We start from the raw sequence: 24957 nt of genomic DNA on the forward strand, positions 1-24957 counted from the left end.
TCAATAGACAATCATTGAAGCAAGCCTGACTTGAAAGAATCCTTTTACACCTGAGAGACAGCTTGAATGCTGTGTTCTAAGAGAGCACTACTCCCAGACACAGCCAGTATTCAGCAACACTTTAAAATGGTGATTGCAGAATAGTTCCATTCAAGAACATACAAAAACTTTCAGATCTAAGGAGAAGTTAATGTGACCACAAACAAATATCCTACTGTTTCACATATGGATAACATTATTATTAAGTCTGTTAAAACTGCTTTTTCTGGGATCGCAGCAGTAATATTTGTAAAAGAGGTCTTGGCTGACATGACCAGTCAGGTTCACCAGGCTGACTGTGCTGCATTGTACCATGTGAATCCCTCAGAAAACTCATCCTCTTGTGCTAGGTCTTTAACTTATCCGGAAAATGAGAATTGAGGGCCTGATCAAAGAATCAGCTTTAAGGTTGTCGAAACCAATGATGACAGAACCTTCTGGGACATAAATACACTGACTTGTTGGGGGTGGGGCAAAACTTCTTATAAGGGCAACTTAGCCATGCTGGAAAATACAAATAATGTGCATTAGCGCTTCCAGAATCCAATATTTCACTCACAGCATAGCACAGATGGGTTTTGTTTTTGCGCCCAAGTGTTTATTTACCAGTATCCCATTGGAGTCTCAAAGGTCTGTCAAGTGCTGCAATGCTGATTTTATTTATGTAAACCCACTGCCTTCTGGTCTTTAGATTTACTATTCTTTCAAGAAAGTCACCGGGTGGAAATTGCAAATAGAATTGAAGTTAAGTATCTAAGTGGTATCAAGCATCAGGGTGATGCTTGCATCACCATCTGTAATATTTATGATCCATAAATCTCTAAGCGGTCATCCTGTGGAAGTGCTGCCTTCAAAATGGAACTCCTCCATGAAAATTGTTACACGCCCACTCTCTTTCGCCATCGCTGTACATCAGCTTTTACCCCTACAGTTCTCGGACATGTTCTTTAAGGCTTTGCTGCCGCTATTAGTCGAGGCTGGTCTTCAAACTACCTATACTGTGACTTTCTACATTTATTGTGCTCTCCGTGCATTCCTTCTTCAGTTTTCACTCCTGAAAAGGGGGAGGAAGAGATGTGTAGGTCCTGCAGAAGTACCACACATTGCCATAGTCTTAGACCAGCCTACAGTGCATCGTGGCAGCTTGCAAGCCGTGTATTTGCCATGCTTGCCGACTGTCAAGAAGTTACAAGTCCCTTCCCTTGGAAGTGAAAATTTATGAAATATGTATTTTTATTTGGATCATCTTTAAGTAGTAGGAACCTGCCTTTGCGCCGTAGCAGTTCCTACTGCATTTAGAGAACAAGGAAACACAATTCTTATAAGCAGACATTTGACAATCTAAAGTTTTAGTGGTGAAATGAGTACATGTTCTTGTGGATTTTCCAAAGTGTTTACTTGCATTTGATTTATTTTTTAGGTTCTGATTCAAGCAGAAGATCGTGTGCATCGGATTGGGCAGACAAGTTCTGTGAATATCCACTACATTGTAGCGAAGGGCACTGCTGACGACTTTCTATGGTATGGCAAACATATAACCTTTTTCCTTTAGCATGTACCCCAGCGAAGTACTGTAAGCCAGATCTGTGGACATACATCCACTGTGTCTTGAGTGGGTCAGAAGCTTATCTATCTCAAGGCCTTATTTTGCTGTGCAGTTTTTAAACGCCTTATACAGGAAATTATTTTGATTTTAACCCTGCACTTCCTAAGGGGATAGTGTTTTTCTCTCCACAGTGTTTCCTTCAGCGTGGGTTAACTTTGCAGAATTATGTGAGCATGTGATGATCTAAATTGGCTATTTTCTGTTATACTTATGATCTGGTCCTCAGATGGCGTCAATAGAAGTCTTTTTAGGTATTGATAAGGATGTCCCTTGTAACTCTTCGTAAAAGGTCAGCTGTTACTTTTTTCATTTCAGTTTTAAACATAATAATACACTTTGACTCAGTACAGGACACAGATATCTGCAGAAAACTGGCTCATGCATAGTCTACAGGCAGTTCTTTGACCAGCTTCTTCCGCTTGGAAGATATAGCCCTTAGTGGTGCTTTAGTCTGTCTTTTGGGATAGAGATTGCTCCCTTATTCAAGCCATCTCTGCTTCAATACCGACAACAGATTTTCAGTGTGCTTAATGTCAGCCCTCCTAGAAGTGGGGTCAGGGCTGAGGCAGTGTGTGAGTTTCATCCAGCATTAATTGGAGTAAGGCATGGGGTTTTTCTGCATCGTATGATCTGCACTGATAATCATAAGTGTAGAATAATTCTCAGCTCCATGCATGAACCCCAGAGCACTTTCCATGGATGTAGTGTCCATTGAAAGGTCACACATGGTGTTAGTGTTCATCTGCCGTTATGAAGAGCGGCACCCTGCAATAGCCTGAGGTTAGATTTGGTTCTTGAGAATAAACTGAGGAACATTAAATGAGAAGTTTCAAGCCTGCATCGAGCATCTGATGTGCAAGAAAGGGGTGAAAGTGTATAAAATGTTGGAAACATGCAGTATGATAGGCTTGCATAGAGGGGTGAAGAAAAGTGCTGTCTCTTCAGGAGCTTCCCCTGCCCATGATGTACTCAGCAGTTGCCTCAAGCAGATCTTTTTTCCGTCTACTGTGAGTAGTAACTCTGAGCACAAGTGAAGTTTCACACCTCTATTCTTTGACTACAAATATTTAGCATTTTAGCAAAACTTTGCCTTTTCACTTTCAGCAACATATCTAACATCATTATACCGAGTAAATTGAGTTTTTTGCACTGTTTTGAAAAATGTTCTCCTCAGAAATGCCTTTTCTTTTTGAGAAGTGTCCCTCCAGTGGGAGGAAAAAGGCTGTCTGACCCCCACAAGGTTTGTGTGGTGTGCCTACCTGTTTCACATTCAGTTAAAGACTGTAACATCTGATAAATAAAAACCCTAAAGGACTTTGACAGGCCAAGAAGTCCATAAGGTTCAGAGGAATGATGTATGACGTGAGTTGAGGAAAAGGGAAGAAGAAAAGACTAGAGCAGACATCCTCTCATGCTCCCTCTGAAAGGCAGCCTGCTCCTGAAAAGGACTCACCTGTAGGGTAGAACTGGAGAGAGGAGGTCTTCAAGAAAAAAAAGACATAGACTACATCATTCTCTATGACATGCAAGATCAGCGTCAATATAGAAGACAATCCACCGATCCATGTATACAAACCTTCTGTCTATTGACATCCAAACCAGCTTCACTGTTGACATCAGTAGGGCTCTCAACACTGACTTTAAAAGCAGAACACCGGTCGTGGCCACACCTCTCGAAATTGAAGAGGAAAAACATAGGACGCCATCAAAGTCCCCATCACTATTGACGCAGAAAAGAACAAGACTTTCACCAGCACCTAGAATGTTGGTACATATGACGGCTACCCCATCCCTGTCTATTATGTTGCTTGCCTCCGCATTACTACTACATCCTCCACGACTGTCATCACCTCACCCACATGTCTCCTGAAGTGACACAACTTTATCTTCCACTTTACCTGCTCTGACTTTAAAAAAGATAGTAGAGTGTCTGTCCAAGCCTCCTCAAGCTGTGCATCCTCCTATTACACTGGACCCACAACTACTACCTTTCAGACCATAAAAAACAATAATCTGTTTCGAGGACCCATTTCAGGTTTCATTACAACCTTCACAGCTGTCGCCTCCCAGGATGGTATTGAAGCCAACATCAATGTTTCCACTACGGAAAAGGATACCAACTCCGACACCTCCTCACAGGTCCCTAGCATCTTCTCATCTTACTCCAGAGTGGAGGAGCAAACACAGCTCTCCTACTCCATCCAGATCTCCTATTTTGGACTTCCATGATACTCCTTCCTATTGCACACTGATGTCACCCTCTGCATTCCCTCTCTTGCCTCTCTAATCAGCGACATTACAGCCTTTCACAAGGTCCTAGTCGGGTACGTGCATAAACCGAGTGCTCCTCTGGAAGTGTTGTAACCAGCTGTTTTGGTGATTTTAAAACATCTGAAGCAGTGGACAGTTCCAAGACACAAACCCCTTGTTGCCTTCAGTACCTGGCCTACTTGACATCACAGAGGAATAGTTCCGTACTTCCCCTTCTACAGAAGGAGACACGCTGTGCCGCTTGAAAAATATAGGACACTTTGGCAGGATCCAGAATTTCTAAATGCTGAACCAAAGCCTGGTTCAGATATAGTGTCAGTCAGTCAAATTATGTTTATTAAGACCTTAGTCTTATAAATATTTCTAAAAATAAATTCAGCTAACAAATACATACAAAATATCAATAAACATTTCCCTCTAAATATACACTAAACATTCATTGCAATATTGTGCCTACAAACATCACCCTAAATCATTAAAACACCACCACAAAATACTAAAACGTAGTCCTCTAATAACCTATATATTTAATGGAGTAAAACTTCTGTAAAGTTTCCCTTTACTGCTAACAAGAACCTCAACTGCACAAGTCTCATCCCGATATTTATTTTCCATTTTTAAAAATTAGGTTTTTGCTTACGTCGAAGACGCCATATTTCAAACATATCTATTCTAAAAACATTTTACTTGCCTCTGTAAACTTATCTCAACCCAATAAAACACATAAACTATCACACTTTATGTTCAGCCCATTTGTGCATTTTCCCTTGTCAACGATGGCAACTAGTATTATGGCCTTATTTTCAAAGCAGGATTTAGTCCGGATATGAGTTTCAGTAGAGCTTGTCTAAGAGAGGGGTCTGGCAACGCATTGACACATGGCACATCATCTCTTTCCTATGACTTTCTTAAAAATTGTATAGATGTTTTCTCACTTAGATATGCTGTATACCCTGTCCCCTAGTACAATTTTTAGACAGGACTCGCAGCTCGGGCCTAGAGATATTGATTTCTAGGTTATGGTCATCCCCACAGCATATTACGGTGCCCCAAACCAAATGCAGCACAAAAGTCAATAAAGCAGCAGATCAGTTTCCGCCTTCGTTCTGCAGACATTCTTGCCAGTGTCCATAAACTAAAACAATGGCTTAATGTTGAGTAACCCTCTTTAAAACATCCTTGGTGTCGAGGGATTTTGTTATGTTTTTTCTACCCAGTCTTTCAACAGCTGCAGCAAAATTTCAGAAAATAACTTTACCCCTGCATCTAATAAATAAAGAGGATACGTTTCCTGCAATTCATTAAATATTTCCAAGGTTGTTAGTTTTCTTAATGCACCTATATTCCAGGACCGAACAAACAGGCTGTGCAAAGTACCTTTCTCCTAGTCTAGGTCACTCATACCCCCATGTTCTCTTCCAAATTGATATGTAAGGGTATCTGATACACATTCATAGCGGTTCCCAATCGAAAACCCTCTCCTTCTGTATACCATCCCTTTATGATTATCTGAAGCGAGGGTCACCCAAATACTCCCTTTTTTATTTTTCCCCTTACCAATTTTCTACTGTGGCTTTCATGTAACTATAAGTCAACTTGTGTAAGGCACAGCCGGGCATGAAATCTCAACAAATTATCACTCAGAAGTTGTTTCTTTTCTATTTCACGCTGGAACTAGTTTGATGCCTTCTTGAGCTCTCATCCTCTGCTTCTACCAGAGCGGTCTTTACAGTTTCTGAAAAAAGTAGAACTTCAGTCACCCCTTTATCATCTATACTTGTGGCAGATCCTACCTGCTTTATAACATCTGGAGATTCTTCTCGCAGACTGATGCATTTTCATGCGGGAAAACAGGAGTTGGGAACGATTCATCAGGATTCATTTCCTTAATCTATTTTCATTCCTGCTCCCTTGTAATGGTTTTAGATAAACCCATAGATTTTGTTTCCATGGTATTCTGACTTTTTAGCCTTTACTGACCTCCTATTGCTTCCTTCCCACCTATTTGCTAAGGGCGTTCACTTCTCATGGGGTTGACCCAATCTTGCTTCCCCCCCACCCCCTCTCTCTCTTTCTGCCCTTCTCTGGATCAAAAACGTCTTGCACTCTTGCCCTGTTACGGGATTCCTGCTTGTTTACCCCTGACGACATTTTAGACTGCTCCACACGGGATTGCATGTGTCGTTTCCCTCCATTGCTCCTTAATAGCCTGACCGCCTTCTCACTCTGTTTGATCTGTCTTTGTTGCCCTGCTTGTAGGAAGCTGGCCTGGTGTGTGGTTGGTACCTAAGGTAGTTACACTTTATACCAGGTCCAGGTATCCCCTCTTAGTGAAGTGTAGGCAGTTTCTAGAAGCCATGCTCTCTAGAGGTAGTTGTGGATGAGCAGCCAAGGCTTATCTAGGAGACATGCAAAGCTCATGCAATACCACTGTAGTCACACAGCACTTACACACATGAAAGAAAAAACTCAGTTGTACAAAAATAAAGATACTTTATCTTTGGAACAAATCACCACAAAATACTAGAAGGGCAACCCACCAATAGAAGGTAAGTAATACACTAAATGTATACACTCACAATCGGAAATAGGCATAGACAATGTTAGAAAACAGGGCAAAATATAATAAAAAATAGTGACCCTAGGGGGAGCACAAACCAGATACTAAAGAAATGGAATGCGAATAAGGTACCCCACCTATGTAAGTAAAGTGTGTAGAGGGGAGCTGGGAGTACTAGGAAACCACAGAGGTAAGTAACACAGTACCCTCAAGCGGGCAGGAATGCGGGAGTAAAACACTGGATTTTCCCCAAACCACCCAAAAGGAGGAAAAGAAGAAAAACAAGACACCCAGACGACTGCAAGAAAACCAGCTGTGGATTCCTGAAGAAAGCAGACCTGTGGAGAGAGTCACAGTGGAGTCCAGGAGGAGTAGGAGCTACTACCCATTCAGCTGTGGATGCAGGAGTTGGTCGACGGTGATGAAGAACAGGCCAGAACTGCAGCACTGGAGCCGGAGAAGAGTTCCTGGTGGATGCAGATGGAGTCCCACGCTGGAAGACTGGTGTCAGTGCAGGAATCCCACCAACAACCTTTGGCAAAGGCAAACTTGTGGTTAGTGTAAAAGAGGTGCTGCCGGGGACCAGCAAGGCCCAGGAGGACTCAACCCAAGAGGGGAGTCACAGGGGACCCTCAGCGTCTCAGAGAGTCCACAGGAGCAGAGGCAGCACCCACAGGTGTCCCACAGGGCGGGAACACAGGAGTTGCAGAAGAAGTCTATACAGCACTACAAAAGTGGATCGCACACCGCAGGAGGACCACGCAGGAGGCTGTACTTTGCAGGATGGAGTGCTGGGGGCTGCAACTACACATTGCCTGAAGATCCCTTGGAGGAGATGCAAACAAGCCTTGGCAGTTGCAAGAGACGCGGTGCACGGGGGCACTGTCCTGCATGGGAAGGCAAAGGCTTACCTCCACCAAAGTTGGACAGCTGGCACAGAGGACCAAGAGGGCTACTCCGGATCACCACCCGTGATGCAGGATCCATACAGCTCAGCAGGAGAGGGGATCCACGCAGCCGGTCGTTGCTTGTCGTAGGTGCCTGCGGTTGCAGGGGAGTGACTCCTTCACTCCCAGGGAGATTCCTTCTTCTTGTGCAGGCTGAAGAGTTGCAGTCTTCTGAGGATGCACGGCCAGGGAAATGTTGCAAAGCTGGCAGGAGACGTGGAAACAAAGTTGCAGAAGAGTCTTCTTCGTTGTAGCAGTGTTTATCGGTTCCTGGAGGGTCCAGTCGCGGTTCCAGTGTCCAGAGGTTGAAGCCGAGGTTGCAGGGGAGTCCTGCTGGAATCTTGCAAGCCTAATATGAGGACCCATTCAAGAGAAAGACGCTAAATAGCCCTGAAAGGGTGATTGGTCACCTAACCAGGTAAGCACCTATCAGGAAGGGGCTCTAACGTCACCTGCCTGGCCTCTCAGATGCTCCCATTGTTCACTGCCAACCTTGAAAAGAAGATCGCAGAACCCAGGGACCCTCTGGAGGAGCTCTGGGCACCACCCCTGTGGTGGTGATGGACAGGGGATTGGTCACTCACCTTTCTATTGTCCAGTTTCGCACCAGAGCAGGGACTGGTGGGGGGGGTCCCTGAACCGGTGTTGACTGGTTTATGCACAAAGGGCACCAAATGTGCCCTTCAAATCAAACCAGTGGCCTGGGGAGGCAACCCCTCCGAAGCTAGCCACACCTATTTCCAAAGGGAGAGGGTGTTACCTCCCTCTCCCAAAGGAAATCCTTTGTTCTGCCTTCCTGGGCTTGATCAGATCCAGCAGGAAGAGGGCAGAAACCTGTCTGACGGGTGGCAGCAGCTGGGCTGCCCGGAAAAACCTGTAAGACTGGTGGTGGCAATGCTGGGGGTCCTCTAAGGAGCCCCCAGACTGCATGGAATCATACTTGCAACAGTATTGGGGTATAATTCTGACATGTTTGATACCGAACATGCCCAGGTTCGGATTGACCATTATGTAGCTGGACATAGGTAGTGACCTATGTCCAGTACACGCGTAAAATGGCATCCGCGCACTCACAAAGTCCAGGAAAATGGATCTTAAGTTTGTGGGGGCACCTCTGCTAGTGCAGGGGTGCCCTCACACACAGGTACTTGCACCCTGCCCTCTGGGCTGAGAGGGCCTACCATAAGGGTGACTTATAGTGACCTGGTGTAGTGACCTGTAGTGAACCCATTTCACGCAGGCTGTAATGGCAGGCCTGCAGAACCGTTTGCATGGGCTTCCTATTGGTGGCAGAATAACTGCTGCAGCCCATAGGGATCCCCTGAAGCCCCAATGCCCTGGTACCTAGGTACCATATACTAGGGACTTACATGGGGGGACCATTATGCCAATTGTGGGAAGAAAAGGGTACAATTTAGAGGAAAGAGAGCAAAACTACTGGAGTCCTGGTTAGAACGGAACCCAGTAGACACAGTCAAGCATACTGACAACAGGCAGAAAATGGGGGTAATCATGCCAAGAAAGAGGGTACTTTCCTACACTGCTTAAATTCCATAGTTTGGGGTATCCTTTCCCTCTCTAATCTCCCCACTTTTCCTTGTCCTCGTAACTTTCTTTTTCTTTATATATATATTATATGGGGAATATAGCTCTTGCACCCTATATGACTCCCCTGTTTTTTTATTAACGTTGGTTGTTTTGAGATACACATGGAACCCCCTCTTTTTCTTTAGAAGCATTCTCTGTCCTCTTAAAATCATAATTTGTTGTATCCTTGTGGACTACTATTGTTCTGCTGCAATGCTCTGAAAATATGTTTTCTGACACCTTACTAGGTCATTATTTGCCATTCTGACTTCTAAAATCCTTGAAAGGATCAATGAAGGGGATACAATGTCTTACACTCGTAAGAGCAAGGATCTCTCACAGTGAGACGCTTGCTCTTACGAGTGGGAGATGTTGTGTCCCCTCGTTGATCCCTTCACGGCACAGCTTTGACTTAGCTGACAACTGTTGCTGTGTCCGGATTAAGGTCATTATTGGTTCTTTATTCATAACAGAAAAGCCTTTTTGTCCTTGAGAGTGCATATTAAGGGGATATTTCTTCTATACCATTCATTGCAAGTCCTGATGATGGTCTCACTCACATCTGCCATTGAGACCGAAACGTCAATGCGCTACCCAACTCACCTTTGATCCTCCAGTGTAGAGTCTTAGATCATCATTTGTATAAACAGAGTCTGGATATTTTCACTGAGTAGGTTATCGTTATATGGACATATGGTGGAACAAGAACTTTGATACCATTTTATCTACCACATCTATGTAACTGCACATGTTTTGGTTTAGGTACCCCTTTAAACTCATGTTTAATGATGGATATATTGTCGTATTGTACGAAATACAAACGCTTTTTTGTGGCTATACACCTCTGGTTTCATTCCTTTGTGATTGGGTCACATTAAATTGTTATTGGTTTAATTCCTTATGAATCCTACTAAGATTTGAACATCTTTAAATCATATATGACTTACTCTATATACATTTGTTATAAATAAGTCCCTTGTTGGCACATTTACCTTATTTTTTATTTACACTCAAGCCCACAAGGACGTACTGGGTTAATTTTTTTATATTTACTACTTTTAGAAAGTTGGCATTTCTCTGCCTAAACCAAATGTGCCTTTCTGTCAATGTCCAGGGTCACATGCCTGGAGTCTCCTGTGGCATGATGTTTATCTTTATAGACATGGGGACCTAAAGGCCTTGGTTTCGGGGCAGGGTGTTTCTCTCCTAAGAAGGATGGTCCTGAGAGGGTTGTACTCAGACCTTCCCATCCTTCAAAGCATATCCTCACAGATGTGCAAACGCCTTCTTGATTTCTAAGGGCTGCCTGCCATACCACTGACAAGTGCAGCTCACACCTTGGCCTGCCTGCTTTTGTCCTCTCAGACACATTAGAGCCAATCCCAGGAAAGGGGGAAGGTTTGACAAAGGGGTCACCCACAGGCTGGCACTGGGTATAAGAATAGTACCCTCAGAACTGGCACTGGGTATAAGAATAGCATCCTCAAAACTGGCACTGGGTATAAGAATAGCATCCTCGGAACTTCTCATCAGAAACTTTTTGGACATGTGGAGGATTCAGAAGGACTGCCCTGCTTGCCTTGAAGCCAGGATCCCCAGAGGTGACTCCAGTGGTCAGTTGGCTGACCTTCCTGTTCGAGCTACAGGGACACAACAAGCTTCCAGATGCCTCCCAGCAACTGCCTAGCTGACCAACACACCTGGATCTACCTGAGTCCTGCTGCTAGCTTCTGCTGTAGTGAGTCCTGATTCCTAAGAGGTGCCCCCAGGTCCTGGACCATTGTCTAGTGTAGGAGGGTACTCTTCCTGCCACAAACAGAACAGATGAAAATTCCGAAGTTTTGGATTCCTTGCGACCTCATGCTGACTCTTCGTGCCAAATGACTATTTGCAACACCCAGCAACACGAAGCTTCAGAGACGACCTGCTGCTTGCATCAACTCTGCGACCGTACATGCCACTAATGGCCGCTGTGTCTCCCGTTAACATGAAGGTTCAGTGACCACCTTCTCTTTGCGTCAAACCACCAGTGTGAAGCTCCCACAACGACCTGATCCTCGTGCCCCTGCCAACGTGAAGCTCCAGCTGAGGCTCTCTGTGTGGACTTGGACTGTGAGAAGTTTGCCTGAACGTGTGACGTTGACCCTGTCCAGCAGGACCAGATACCCGTGAGAGGCAGTTTGTGCTTCTATGTGCTGTTTTCACCTAGAACTTAAAAATATAATAATTCCAGTTCTGCTGATTGGATGTTTGTCATTTTGCTGTCATTTTATTTATTAAGTTTTACTCTGTTTTTCTTGGGATTTTTCTTTTGTTGTGTTTTCATTCTATGTTGTTTGAGTGAAGCATAAATACTTTCCCAATACCTTAAAGTTACGCCTGACTGCATTTGTGCCAGGCTACCAGAGGGTTATGGACACGTTTATATAGTGACTTTTGTGGTTCAACCTGAAGAAGGAATGTGTTTCCACCCCTCTCAACTAATACTCTATATCTTACACAGCTTATCCTCCACACCCTCAATCTTGCTACAACAGCCTCCTTGGATTGAGATGCACAGGAACTAATTAAATGCCTTATTTAATATATATGTATTTAATTTGCTCATTCATTCAGTAGACCTACATATTAAGATGGTGGAAGTTATATATCAAAAACCTCTGAAGAATGGTACAGTGACTTCAATCTGTACTTTTGGTTGTGGCATAGGGACCAAAGATGTGGTGGAGACTTCCAGCTGTGAACATGTGCTCTTTGAAGTGTGGCTGTAGAACTAGGAATCCTGAGAAGACATTTGGTGACACTTAGGAGCACAATGAACAGACTCTTGTTTACAAAGGGGGTGGTAGGTGCAGAGGACAGTTTTTTGTCAGAGCTGCCATGGGCCCTAAGTCAGTAATAGAATTAAAAGCCATGAGACAAGCACAGAGTGATTTTGTAATTACATAGTGAGGTCTACAGTGTTTTAGCAAGCATGGAAATGAAGACTTCATTACCCTGGGCTCCAATTTACCACTGATATGAGTGTATCTACGGAGTAAAACAATTGATTTGTGTGTTTTTTCTACCATCTTATATCCATTATGGACTGCCACATTCTAGAAATGATTTGGTTTTGCTGTGTCTGGTACATACATTCCATGAATCAGCTCAGATCCTGTCCAGCCACCTACAGTGTGTTCCTGGGTCGCAGAACATCTACCTTGGTTATCTGTTTTTAAGAGTCAAGAAGTGATGTTTTCTGTAACAGTGGCATTACTCTCTGTTGGATAAAGTGACTTGGCAAGCAGACTTTCTTTGCCACTCCAGAAGGTTTGTAATTTGGATTTGTCTCCTCACCATGATGAATAAATGTGCAGTTGGAACATATTGCTTCAGTCTGATTAACAACCTGCTTCTCCCACAGGCCCATGATCCAAGAGAAGATCAGAGTGCTTGGTCAGGCTGGGCTGTCTGAAGATCATTTCTCCCAGACAACAGAATCTACAGATTTCTTCTACAAGGTAACAGACTTTTCAAAGGAATGCCAAAGTCAATCTAGCCTAGAGAGAAGCTGCTGTTTCCTGACCTATATTATTTAGGAGAAGGTTCCATTTTTTTTGCTTTGAAATACTTCCAGCTAGTCACCTTTTTAGTGGCCGATGGGGGGGTGGTGGTGGTGGTGGTGGTGGTGGTGTGGGGCGAGGGGGAGGGTGTAATCTTATATTCTCAGCTCAAACTTTTTATTTCATTGAAAATGCCTCTACCTGTTTTCAGGGCAGAAATGCACTACCTGTTGTAAAGAGCCTGAAGTGTGTTCAAGTACATATCCACTGTAAGCCTTTCTGTGTAGTTGTGGACCCTGCCTTGCTTTCCATTGCCTCACCTAATCTTTTCCGTGATTGTTATTGTAACAGATTAGGGTTCAAATGTAAAGGTTTTCCATACTCTACAGCTAATCTTGCCTGTTAGATTTTCAAGTATGGAAAAAGAAGCTGAATAACAGGGTTATTTCTTTACATCTTTTGGAGCTTGACAGATGTCCATGCTTCACGTCAGCTGGCTAGGCATCTGTGCTGAAAATGTGGGTTTTGTATTGTTTTGCTTGCGGTTTCCAAAAATGTGACTTTTCTGTTACGCATAACCACACCTGAACATGTTAGCTGGCTGGGTAGTCTTAGATATCTAGTCCCCTTGGGAATCCTGAATGTATGAATACCAGACATATTTATTTGGCATAGGGACTCTGACAATCCGTGCTTCCTCATATCTGATAGAGACTTCTAGTTGCAGATTCCTTACCTTAGAATTTCCCCCAGGCGTCAGTCTGGATCCAGACATTTTTCTTTGAGTACTATCTTTGCCAGCCCTTGGGTAGCATCAGTCGACCCCGTGTCAGTTGTTGATGTGGTTGTCACTGGATATGACGTTTCGAGTCGTATATAGGTGACACACAGGCATGCTGATGTCAGTTCTTTTCTTTATGCTCAGCCAGTGCACAGCTCTGGAGATCTACCCTAAAAGTAACTTTTTGACTGGCCTTTCGACTTTTTGTTGAAGTTTTTTTTTTTTTTTACTTCTGGTGCGTTGAGGTGTCATCAAAGAAGACCGCTTCTGGTGCGTTGAGGTGTCATCAAAGAAGACCGTCTTCAAGCCCTGCGACTGCTGTCGCCGCATGATGTTGGTGACAGATCCACACCAGGTGTGTCTGTGGTGCTAGGAGCGCGACAACAACCCAAAGTCGTGCTTCAACTGCCGGGCCATGAACCCGAAGGCCTTGAGGGAGCGGTCCCTAAAGCTGCTCGAGGCCCGGCGTCTGGCTCTGCATCGCTCCCTGTCTCTGTCAAGAGGAAGGTCCCGAGAACGCTTGCAGAGCCATCACCACTCCTCCCCGTTTGAAATCATTGGGAGAATCGGTTAAGAAGAAGTCAAAGAAGCACACACGTTCTTAGTTTTCACCCTGTTGGTCAGGTGACGCTACGCGGGAGAAGGAACATCCTCGCTCTAGGCCTCCATCCTCGGAGTCTACTTCTGGGTCGGCTCCGCGCCTCCCTGAGTTTCCGGGAGCTGGAGCCATCAGTGCCCAACTCAAGGAATTTTACAAGGCCATGCGCCTCATCTTTGGGCAGTGCGGCCCGGCTGGAGAGCCTTTGGGCCCCACAGGGTCAGAAGGGGCCCCTTCGGGTTCCGCTTTGGTGGCTTCAGCCCCGACTCTGAGGAGCACCCAGAGATCTGCTTCCGGATCCGATCCGTTGTCGGTCGTGCCATTGCAACCTTCCCCGACAACAGTTCCGGCATCAACGCTCCTTACACAGTCTGGGCCCCCAGGCGGCATCGATCCTATACTCATTGCCGACTATGACGCAGAGCGACGGCGCTCAACGCTGCTTCTGACTTTGGTGGGGACCTTGGTCCCTAGTTCAGATCCTGGCCCTCTTTCTTATGAGTATGAGTTTGGTAAGAGTATAGAGGGGTTTCTGGACCCTTTAGAATTCCAGCTTGAAGACCCTATGGACTGGGCTCAGAAACTGGGTGAAGCTAGCTGTCTGATATCTCCCCTGATGCTGTTATGCTTTACCCCCCTACCGTGGCTTCAGAGGAGGAGGCTTCTTACTACATGGTGGTGCAGAGAGCAGCCGAGGTCTTGGACCTCGAGCTGCCTTCGGTGGCTGTCAGGAACAATCTCCCGACTGAGGTGCATCAGCCTGGGGCTTCCACATCAGAACTTCTTTTGCCCTTTAATGAAGCCCTCAATGATGTCCTGCTGGGGACCTAGTCCAAACCAAGCACAGGGGCTCCTGTTAATAGGACAATAGCCCGCTGCCATAGGCCTGGGCCTAACGACCCAGTTTTCCTGACCCAACACCCTACCCATGAAAGCTTGGTCATCCAAGCCTCCACATCCCATGGCTTGTTCCCTTCCGTTGCCCCGGATAGGGAATCAAAGAGGCTGGACCACCTGGGGAAGAAGATGTTTTCTTTTTCCATTCTGGCACACTGCATGCCTTTTGGGCCGTTACACCCATACTTTATGGGACAAGGGCGCGCAGGTGCTGCTACAGGTCCAAGAGGAGGCCTGGGCCATTTCCTCCCAGGCTGTTGCCGATGGGAGAGACGCAGTCAAGTTCATAATCCAATATGCGCTGGATACGACTGACTCTGGGCAGATCACTGCTTTGACTGTGGTCTTGAGGCACCACGCCTGGCTACAGATATCTGACTTTTGAGGGGGTGCTCAATCTACATGATGGACATGCCCTTTGATGGCACCCGTCTCTTCGGGGACAGAGCGGACTGGGCGCTCTGGAGCTTTATGGAGTCCCGGGCTACGGCCCAGTTCCGTCCCTTGGCCTCGCTGCTGCCACTTGCCCTCCTCAGTCTGCTTTTCGTCCCTTTCGTGGCTAAGGAAGGGGTGCCCAGAATAACTTGGGCCCGGTCGTTCTTGATCTTCTTGAGACCTCTGGGCAGAAGTGGTATTGGCAGAAAGGAGGCCTGTGTTCCACTCGAGACGAAACGTTTTGCCAAGCGAGTGCCGCATTGGAAACTCCAAAGTGCAAAACAGCTGACATTGTGTGTTCTCTGCAGAGACGAACAGATGTAACCAAGGCTCTCCCCACTGCTGAAAGAGACCTTGCGCCACCTCCAGATGGAGACGCCATTCATGATTGAACAGGTATTGATGGCTGAGTTTGTCCGCTCTGGCTTTCTGAGAACCCGCCAGATGTTGAACCACCACGGATATGTCCTGATGTTGCAGCCATGTCCAGATGCAGAGAGCCTCCTGACAAAGGGTCCAAAACCCCACCCCGCCCTGTGTGTTGCAGTACCACCTGCACTACTTTTCCATTGAAAGAGGGAAGGAATGCTTTCAAGGCCAGCCTGATCACCTTGAGCTCCAAAGGACTGATGTGGAGCTCGGACTCCCATGGAGACCAGATGCCTCTGATCTCTGCCTCTCCCATGTGCCACCTCATCCAAGGAATTACGCATCTGTCACTACAGTCGCATCTGGTTGGGGAAGGGAGAGGGATCTGCCTCTGACCAAATCGTGGTTCAGAAGCCATGACTGCAGATCGTGCGCAGTCCCCTCCGAGATCTGGACCTCATCGGAGAGATACCCCTGATGCTGCGCTCACTAGAACTTCAGGTCTTACTACAGAGCCTGCATATGTCATCTGGCATGAGTCACCAGCAGGATGCAGGAGGACATGAGGCCCAGCAGCCTCAGAGTCATTTTCACCAAAATCCAGGATAGAGGCTGAAACATCAGTATCATAGCCTGGATATCCTGGGCTTGCTGCTCAGTAGGATAGGCCCGAAACTGCACTGTGTCCAGAACAGCTCTGGTGAAAGGGAGCGTCGGAGAGGGAGCCAGGTGTGACTTTGGCACGTTTATAGTGAACCCCAGCGAATGCAGAGGGTCCGCTGTAGTGTGGAGGTTGGAGTTGACAGCCAGGGGCAAGCCCTCCTTCAGCAGCCTGGGGTCGAGGTAGGGGGAAGACTGAAACCCCCAGCCTGCACAGATGAGCTCCGACTACCATCATGACTTTGGTGAACACTCGAGGAGCGCTAGTTAGGCCAAAGTGGAGCACAGTAAATTGAAAATGCTCGTGACCTACCACAAACCGCAAGTAACATCTGTGGGCAGGCAGATATGGAAAATGGAAATAAGCGTCCTGCAAGTCCGTCTCCTGGGTCCAGGACAGAAAGGAACTGAGCCAGATTGAGTACTTTAAACTTCTCCTGAGAAGGAGATTGAGGGACCTGAGATCGAGGATAGGGCAGAGGCCCTTGTCCCTTTTGGGCACCAGAAAGCAGCGGGAATAACAACCATGACCTTCTTCTTGCACAGGGACCCTCTCTATGGCTCCCTTGGCCAAGGGAGCTATAAACTCCTTGCAGAGAAGTCCCTGGTGATCCTCAGTCATCTGATCGATGGTGGCATGGAGGGGTAGTCTTGAAAGGGAGGGAGTAGCCCTTTCAGACTATTTGCAAAACCCACCTGTCTGACGTGATGGTGTTCCAGCGGGGCAGGTGATGGCGAATCCTGCCGCTAACTGGTCCCTGGTGGGGAAGTACCAAACTAGGAAGGTTTGGATGCTGCAGCCGAGGAGCGGTCGACTGACTAGACCACTGGCTCCCTGATCCATGCAGACGCTGGATCCCAAGTCCCCCAGCCACGCAGAGGCTAAGCAGCATGTGTGACGAAGTGGCTGGCGGGGAATGGAGGTGGCTCTAACAGATAATTTGTTACCTAAGGTAGTTAACTTGTTCATTAGTGTTTCCCCCTCATTCCTGTTTCTCTTAATCTAGTAGCCATAGAAATGTAACAAAAGGTAATAAATCAAGAAACATATATACATGATACGACACTGCCGTAAGCCAGATTGGTATACTAGGTATCTTCATAAAAATAGATGCCTTTTCCCCTTGCCTCGCTCACACATACATGTTGGTGGAAAAGATGAGCTCAGTTACCCCAAGTTCAGAAATACGAAGTATACATGGGCTTGTATTGAAGCTTGGAACTGAAGATTATATGACAATGCAAAATAGTGTGTATATATGTGTAATCACCCGTCAGGCAAATTAAAATTAACCCGTTAATGGACCAGATTATAGCAACCATATGTTTGAAATCTGTATCTGGTCTCTCTCGCGTGACCCTGCTCATGTCTCTCTCACTTATCCCTGTTTCTGATGTGTTGCAAATCTTTGTTTTACAGATCATTCCCTCATATCTGTGATCTATAGATCTCTCTTCTGCATCCAGCACACTCTCCTCTCTCTCTCTCTCTCTCTCTCTCTCTCTCTCTCTCTCTCTCTCTCTCTCTCTCTCTCATATGTATGTCTCTCTCTAAATGTATCATTTGGGTGTGGAAGAAGGGATAATGGTAGTGATGGGCAGCCTTATTTTTCTTCCTTGTCTTCCTCCACCTGTCCTTTTCCTGCCACAAAAGAGAAGATCAGGACGTGGATGAGCTAGCACAAGTGTGTAATGATCTCAAAGAGGGATTTGCCTGTTAGGTCGGCTCTGGCTGTTAACCTGTTACATTTTAAAGTGATACTTCTAAAACCTAAACTTATGTACATGCTTAAGAGACTTTGTGAATATTCCAATATTACTTAAAGTGACTGTCTTTCTGTTGTATGTGTTTTTTACCCAAAGGATCCTAAGCAAAAGACTATTTATGACCTCTTCCAAAGGTCGTTTGCGGAGAGTGAAGATGACATAGATGAGGCCACTCTTTTGGAAGCTGCTGATGCCTGCCAGGAGGCAGAGCTGGAGCTCACACCCGAGGACACAGCAAGCACTTACACAGAAAGCTCATCTAAGAAGAGGAGAATTGAGGACTTCTTCGGAAAAGAATGACAGCAAAAGTGTCTTCGTATTTCTTATAAGGGTTTATATCATTGTTATATTATATTTTGTATTTTGAAACCATATGAAAATAAACAGACTTTAAAAAGATGCCAGTGAGGTGCCTTGTGATTTTAAGTGTTTCAGTAATGAGTATGGCTTATGAAAAGCTGGTTAACCATATGAGATTTGTGGCCTGTACTCTACTAGGTGTATTTCAAGGGGAAATATGGTACACCAAGGAATTGGTTCAAAAGTTTATACACTAACTATTCTACTTACAACGGTGCACTACTATGGGGAATACACCCTGACCCCAAATGCTGAATGTACAAACAGTCAGACTCTACCTGTATACAATGTGGCACCCGTTGTTCTCAAGTACAAATCCAGGTGTAATGATTAGAATTTTAGGATGTACACAGTACTCTTATTTAAGCAATCGATACCCCCACTTGAGATTGTGGTTATATTCATACATACAAATTACACTGAACAAATAGTCTTTGTGTTCTGTATATTATGGGAACCTAGTTTAAATACTCACTCCCCCACAATAATTAGTCTGAACATATCTATATCAAAATCATACAAAACCAATTATGTCTATCCATCTCTTTCCAAATAGATTAATTGCACGTGAGACATTTCATCCAAGTCCACTTTCTGTTCCGTTTGGACACAAATATTCCCAAAGTCCTTATCAACTCCTTGAATTTAGGGACAAGTCAAAAATGAAACAAAATTGTCAGAGTTCCTTGTCACGGCCTTACAGCCAACACGTGTTTCGTCACTTGACTTCCTCAGGGCTGGAATATAGTCGCTTCATTTAAACAATGATTCTGGAACCCAAGAGTCATTATATACAGATTGAGTATTCTTGCTGTAAAAATAGTAAATTCATTGAACAGAATTATAGAGCTATAGTAAATGCGTGAGGATCTATATCCAATATCACATGATTGGATTAATATCACATGCCCAAATAAATTTAAGAGAATGTCAGAGTTAATCCATGTAAACACCCAACCGTGGCTGCCCTCAACATGCACTAGTAATCTCACCATCAAAAATTAAAAAGAGAGAGTCCAAAAAACATGCACAATAACTACCATATAATAAAGAAACACCCATTTATTGTCACAGCACAAATAAATCCACCGATAATCTAAAGTAACCCTGGTAAAAAATACCCGAACATGCATTACCTCCGATAATCCTAAGAACATGATATACCTAGTTAAATTCCAGTTCCCTACTAATCCCGCTGTCACGTTTGAAACATAGCCTTTCCTTCTCTCGGTACATCAAAATTTCCCCAGACTTCGTCCTAAAATATGAAAAGTAAAATTACATCTTACTTTCCACAACCTCATTAAACTAAGGTGGCGTGTTAATTCAACACCACGTAGTATTGAGCAGAGATACACTCGCTTGACCGCTCCCCAACCCAGCTTTAAGCTGAAATGGATAACCGCACTCCTAACGCGCGTCCACCTAATATACGCTCTGAAGTTAGTTTATACCTTCTTGTGGCTCCTCAAGACATAAAACAAAAAATCTTACCCCGCTAAGGGAATCTCCTCCGAAAACCCTCGCCGGTACACACGTTCCTCTGAGAACAAATGTGCCGATAATAACCCTATTGCGCTCCTCTAGAGTTCTTACAGTTTCACTCCGAAAGCCGCCGTGTACGGCGTTCTCCCTCTCCCTCAATTAAAGGCTTTCCCGGCATTGTAATAGACGAAGGACTATTCGCTTTGGTAAAGTGCTAAAACAGACAAAGGACAAAATACACAAAACTGCTGATTTGGATATTCTCCAACCAAAAGGAGAATCTGAATTTTACCCACCACTAATATCCCAATGCAAACAATTACCTATAATATTTTTAGAAAATAGATAACTAACATTCACCCCCACAGTAATGTAAATTAAATATTCTAATGACTCCGTCCATTAACTTGTGGTGTGACAACAAACAGTACTGAGACACCCATTAAATAAAATTATTAGTGCATAACTAAAACGTGCACAAATATAAAAATAAATAAAAATAAAGATGTGGTTGTGAGTTGTAACAGTGAAAGAAAATAATAAAACATATAGGTATTCCAACCTAACCTGAAATATTACCTCAGATGTAATCCACCACCCAATTCATGAATAATGCATGAGTTCCACTTATATTACATTACATATAACACTTTGTATTTAAATTATGGCAGATTTTGCATAAGACCTCATCCCATTAAACAGTGTCATACATAAGTCACCTTATCATCTTAGGTAGATTAGACTATACTACTAACCATATAACCAACCCTATTCATATAGAACATCAGATTCATGTTCCCAGAAAGAATTCCAATTCCCTATCTGAATTAAGACCGTCTTCAACTGCCCTTAATCGCATTATCCAAATAGCCTCCCTTCTTCGTAGCGTTAATTCCCTATTCCCTCCTCTTTGGTCCTTCAACACCTGTTCGCACCGAAGAAAGTAAAACTAACCCTTGTGTTTTGAGACACACAATTAATCATATGTGCTACCACAGGATATCTAATGTCTTGCTGTGCTAACGCTCTGGCATGTTCTCCAATTCTTACTTTTAGTGGTCGGATAGTACTCCCGACTTAGTATTTTTTTACATTTACAGACCAGTATATAAACCACATAGGAAGAATTACAGTTCAAACTGGACCTAATGGGAAATGTTTCCCCCAACATATGAGATTTGTGACCTATGGAGAAAATAATTGAGTATGCTTACACATGTGTGGTTAACTATCTTTAAAATTGGTTAGAATCTTGTGATGAGACCTAACAGTGGTCAGTTGCATTTCTTTGTCGCTAGTCTGTCAATCCCAAGTGAAATAAGGTATTTATTATTACTGTTTTCAAGTTGTTAGTATGCTAATAGGAGGGACTGCCTCACAAGAGATCCTTGGACCTCTCTGTCATTGGTGTCTCCTAGTGCCCTGCCCTGTGCCCAGCAAGTACTTTGAAGAGATATATCACCATCATCCGCATAGCCGCTGTCCCTTATACAGTGTCTACCGTTGCTGGTGGGACTGGAGTCGTCGATCACCTGGGACCCGGTTCCATATCTGAAAAGCCTACTTGCCTCCCCCAGCGACGCATATGCCTACTTGTGGCCGGGTCTGTGCTGGCAAATGGTGCCTTTCCCTGGGGCCCTAGCTGTTCTTGCTGGCGCATTTCTACGACAAGTGGGCTGGACCCTCTCTGAAAGTTTGCTACAACACCTTGTCTCCTCATTGACATGGATAAGGACAGACCTCTGCCGAACACCGCCCCCCCTCCCGTTCAGCGGCCACCCTGACCCGAGTGGACAAATACACAACAGGCCATGGACACACCGGGAGCGGCGGTGCGGATAAACCGTTGTCATCAGAGGGTGACCTGGCCACAACCCTCCAAGCCATTTATGCCTCTCAAGCTGCTGTGTAAACCAAGATTAAGGAGGTTCAGGTTGATGTAGCTCTTCAACGCCAAGACATGCGCAATACTACAAACAGGATCACTGAGGCCGAATCCCGCCTGTCCACAGTAAAAGATGATGTCACCAACTTGAAATTGCAAGTCTCCCGACTCGTCTTGCGCACGGCGGAGCTATATCGTCATGCAGAAGATGCTGAAAATCGCTCGCGGTGAAACAATCTCTGCTCTGTGGGAATATCTGAGGCGGTGGAACCCCCTGCAGGCCACAGAATTCCTTAAAACCTGGATTAAATGGTGGGTGTCACCAGATCAGCTCTCCCCCTCATTTATGATTGAATGGGCACAATGGGCTCTGACCCCTAGGCCACCTCTGGGATCGCTGCATAGGCCCATGATCACCCGCATCTTCAACTTCAAAGACAGGGACGCAATCTTCAGGGAGGCCCGCTCTCGCCCAGATCCTAAGTGCTGCCATGCTAAGGTGCTCATCTTTCTTGACTACAACAGAGAGGTGCAACTGCAATGACGTTCATATGCAGAGGTCCAGCAGAAGCTCCAGGCCCTTGGCCTCTCCTACAGGCTCCTATTCCTCCCAGCCTAGCTTAGAGTTGTCTACGCAAACAAGTCCCACTTTTTTAATAGCCTGGAGGCTGCCTGGACATGGCTCACTGAGAAGCGACCAATCCATAGGCTGGGTGGCTACCCTGGTATGGAGACCAGGCCCTCCTAACCGGTATTCACACCCAGAGCTGCAGAACTGAAAAGAAATCGCACCCACTCCCATAGAGGACACAGCGCAAATCGATCAAACTCACCTTCTCTGGCCCTTCATCTGCGGGATCTGCACCGTCCACATCGTAACCATCCTTACCTGCCACCGCAGGGGACTCTCGACTGAGTCGGTACCTCCGAGCTGCGGCCTCCCACTGAGCAGATGGCAGACACTGACCTGCCGCAGAGCCCCAAGATATAACATACCAGCTACGTGACTCCCCACAGCGACAAGACAATGTACCTTTCTACTAGCTGCATGTTTCATTTCCTGATGGCTGCATTTGATCATATGCCATGGAGGGGTCCGCCACTCCATTCCCAGTTCCAAGTTATTCTATGCCTTAGTTATTAGTTTGTAGGTGACAGATGCTTCTGGGGTAGAAGTATGGGGTGAGGGAGCTGTTCGGGGATTTGGGATTGCATAAAGTTACGTTTTTTGGGGGGAGGTTCGGGCTTCTTTTTGCATTTTTCTGTTTTACACTCAGATACACATCTATGCTGCAACTCCTACGGTATAACCCAGTTACATGGTTATTCAACACACATACCGGACGAATGCTCTTGGTGACCATCCCTACAGGGTCAGGTACCTCCAGTACTTTTTCCCCAAACCAGATGATTCCTACACAAACATGGGGTCCTTGCGGATGTTATTGTGTAATGTTAATGGGCTACTGGAGCGCGTGAAGTGGTCCTGAAATACGCACACTGATTCCTCCTGAATGCCCTTATCTTCCAGGAGACCCACCTGATGGGGAACCTTTGTCCTTTTCTTGCACACCTGGCCTACAATAGGGTCTTTCACTCCGGATACACCTGCGGTTCACGAGGCGTGGCAATCCTGCTAAGTCGCTCCTTCCCTATGACTGTCACTCTCGGAAAGAGGCACCCTCAGAGGTGTTTTATTTCCCTTACTGAACTGGTTGAGGGGCGAACCAACAACCTTGTTTGTACATACACCCCTCTTGTTTGTACATATGCACCCCCCATATCCCTTGATGCCCTCCTCAGGGACCTATCTAAAGTCTTGCTAAGCCTTACCGAGAGGCTGACAGCTTTTGAGGCGACTTTAATTAGGTTTCTGCCACAGACATAGATGCCACAGGCCTTCCCTCTGTCTCTCGCCGGGCAAGTGCTTGTCGCCTTTCAGACTGGGCCTCCACTCTCAGTCTTTGTTTTGGATGGAATCTTCAACACTGTCAATACTCCCACACCTCTGCAGTGCACCATTCCCAATCCCGCATAGGCCTTTCCATGCCAGTTCCAGACTGCCAAGCGGTGACCCAAGTCAAGATCCTTCCACGTGGAACCTCAGACCATGCTCCTCTTCTCCTCTGCCTTGGCTCCTCCACAAGTGACCATGTCCCATGTGGCGTCTCAGTGCTGGGTATCTCCAAGATGAGTCCCTTACTCAGGTCTTTGAGGACAAACTGAAAGCCTATTTTCCAAATTAACAAGGGCTTGGTCGCTCAGTTGTTCCCCCCCCCTATCGGCAGCCAGTAAAGCTACTATCAGGAGCTATGCAAGGGGCCGAATTCTAGAGCTGGAACGAGCTTGCTCCCAACACAACACTCAACTGGAGGCCCACGCCCTGCTGCTGACCCACAAGGAGATGTGCCCCCTCAACTAGGCCTAGTATGTGAGGCAATCCGTCTCCTGTCACTTGAGGCTGCAAAACAATTGTGGCGTGCCTCAACAGCCAGGGTTTATGGTTGGGGAAACAAGAATGGCAATCTGTTATATTGGCTGGCTTCTTGCCCACCGGCGAACAGTTTCACACCACATTTGCTGATTACTACAGCCGATTATATGCAGCACCTATTAAACTTGAACCCGTCCCCTAACCTTACTTTCTACATTAATTATCCCTTCCTTGTTTGTCTCACTCCAAGACTCAGCTGTTGGACCAGCCATTATCAGCTGAAGAAGTGGAGCAGCCATTTCTGAGGGTGGTCTCCGGGCAAACCCCTGGCCCCAACAGCTTTCCCACCGAATAGTACACAACATTCTGGGAAACGGACTCCCGGGTTCCTTGCTCTCTACAGTATAATGAAGTATTCAAAAGTGGTGCTTTTTCACCTGAGGTAGATGCTGCCGCCATCGCGGTTATCCTGAAGAAGCACCCCCCATCGGAGTCCTGCTCCGCCTATCGTCCAATCGCCCTCATCAATGGAGAGGTCAAGATCTATGCTCCAATCCTAGCCACCCGTTTCAAACAGGTCCTTCACACGCTTGTACACCCGGACCAATGTGGTTTTATGCTGGAGCACGCAGCACTGCCTCATGTGACTTCAGATTGCCCTGGCTCATCGTTACCTGCTCCCACCCCATTTAGCCTTGTGTCTCGTTGATTCTGAGAAAGCTTTTGACTCA

At 45.7% G+C, this 24957-nt stretch overlaps 1 protein-coding gene across 4 annotated transcripts in view; it reads left to right on the top strand.

The window, feature by feature from the left end:
* The window catches only part of SMARCAL1 (SNF2 related chromatin remodeling annealing helicase 1), a 303996-nt gene extending 285535 nt beyond the window's left edge, over positions 1-18461 (top strand). For all 4 annotated transcript variants that reach the window (XM_069227057.1, XM_069227058.1, XM_069227055.1 and 1 more), the window contains exons 15-17: positions 1460-1560; positions 12417-12513; positions 18159-18461. In XM_069227057.1, the coding sequence (XP_069083158.1) occupies positions 1460-1560; positions 12417-12513; positions 18159-18362 (402 nt within the window). In that variant the 3' untranslated portion in view covers positions 18363-18461. The remainder of the gene's footprint in view (positions 1-1459; positions 1561-12416; positions 12514-18158) is intronic.
* The last annotated feature ends 6496 nt before the right edge of the window (positions 18462-24957 follow it).

Source organism: Pleurodeles waltl, chromosome 3_2, assembly GCF_031143425.1.
Source record: "Pleurodeles waltl isolate 20211129_DDA chromosome 3_2, aPleWal1.hap1.20221129, whole genome shotgun sequence".
In the NCBI taxonomy this organism is placed as follows: Eukaryota; Metazoa; Chordata; class Amphibia; order Caudata; family Salamandridae; genus Pleurodeles; species Pleurodeles waltl.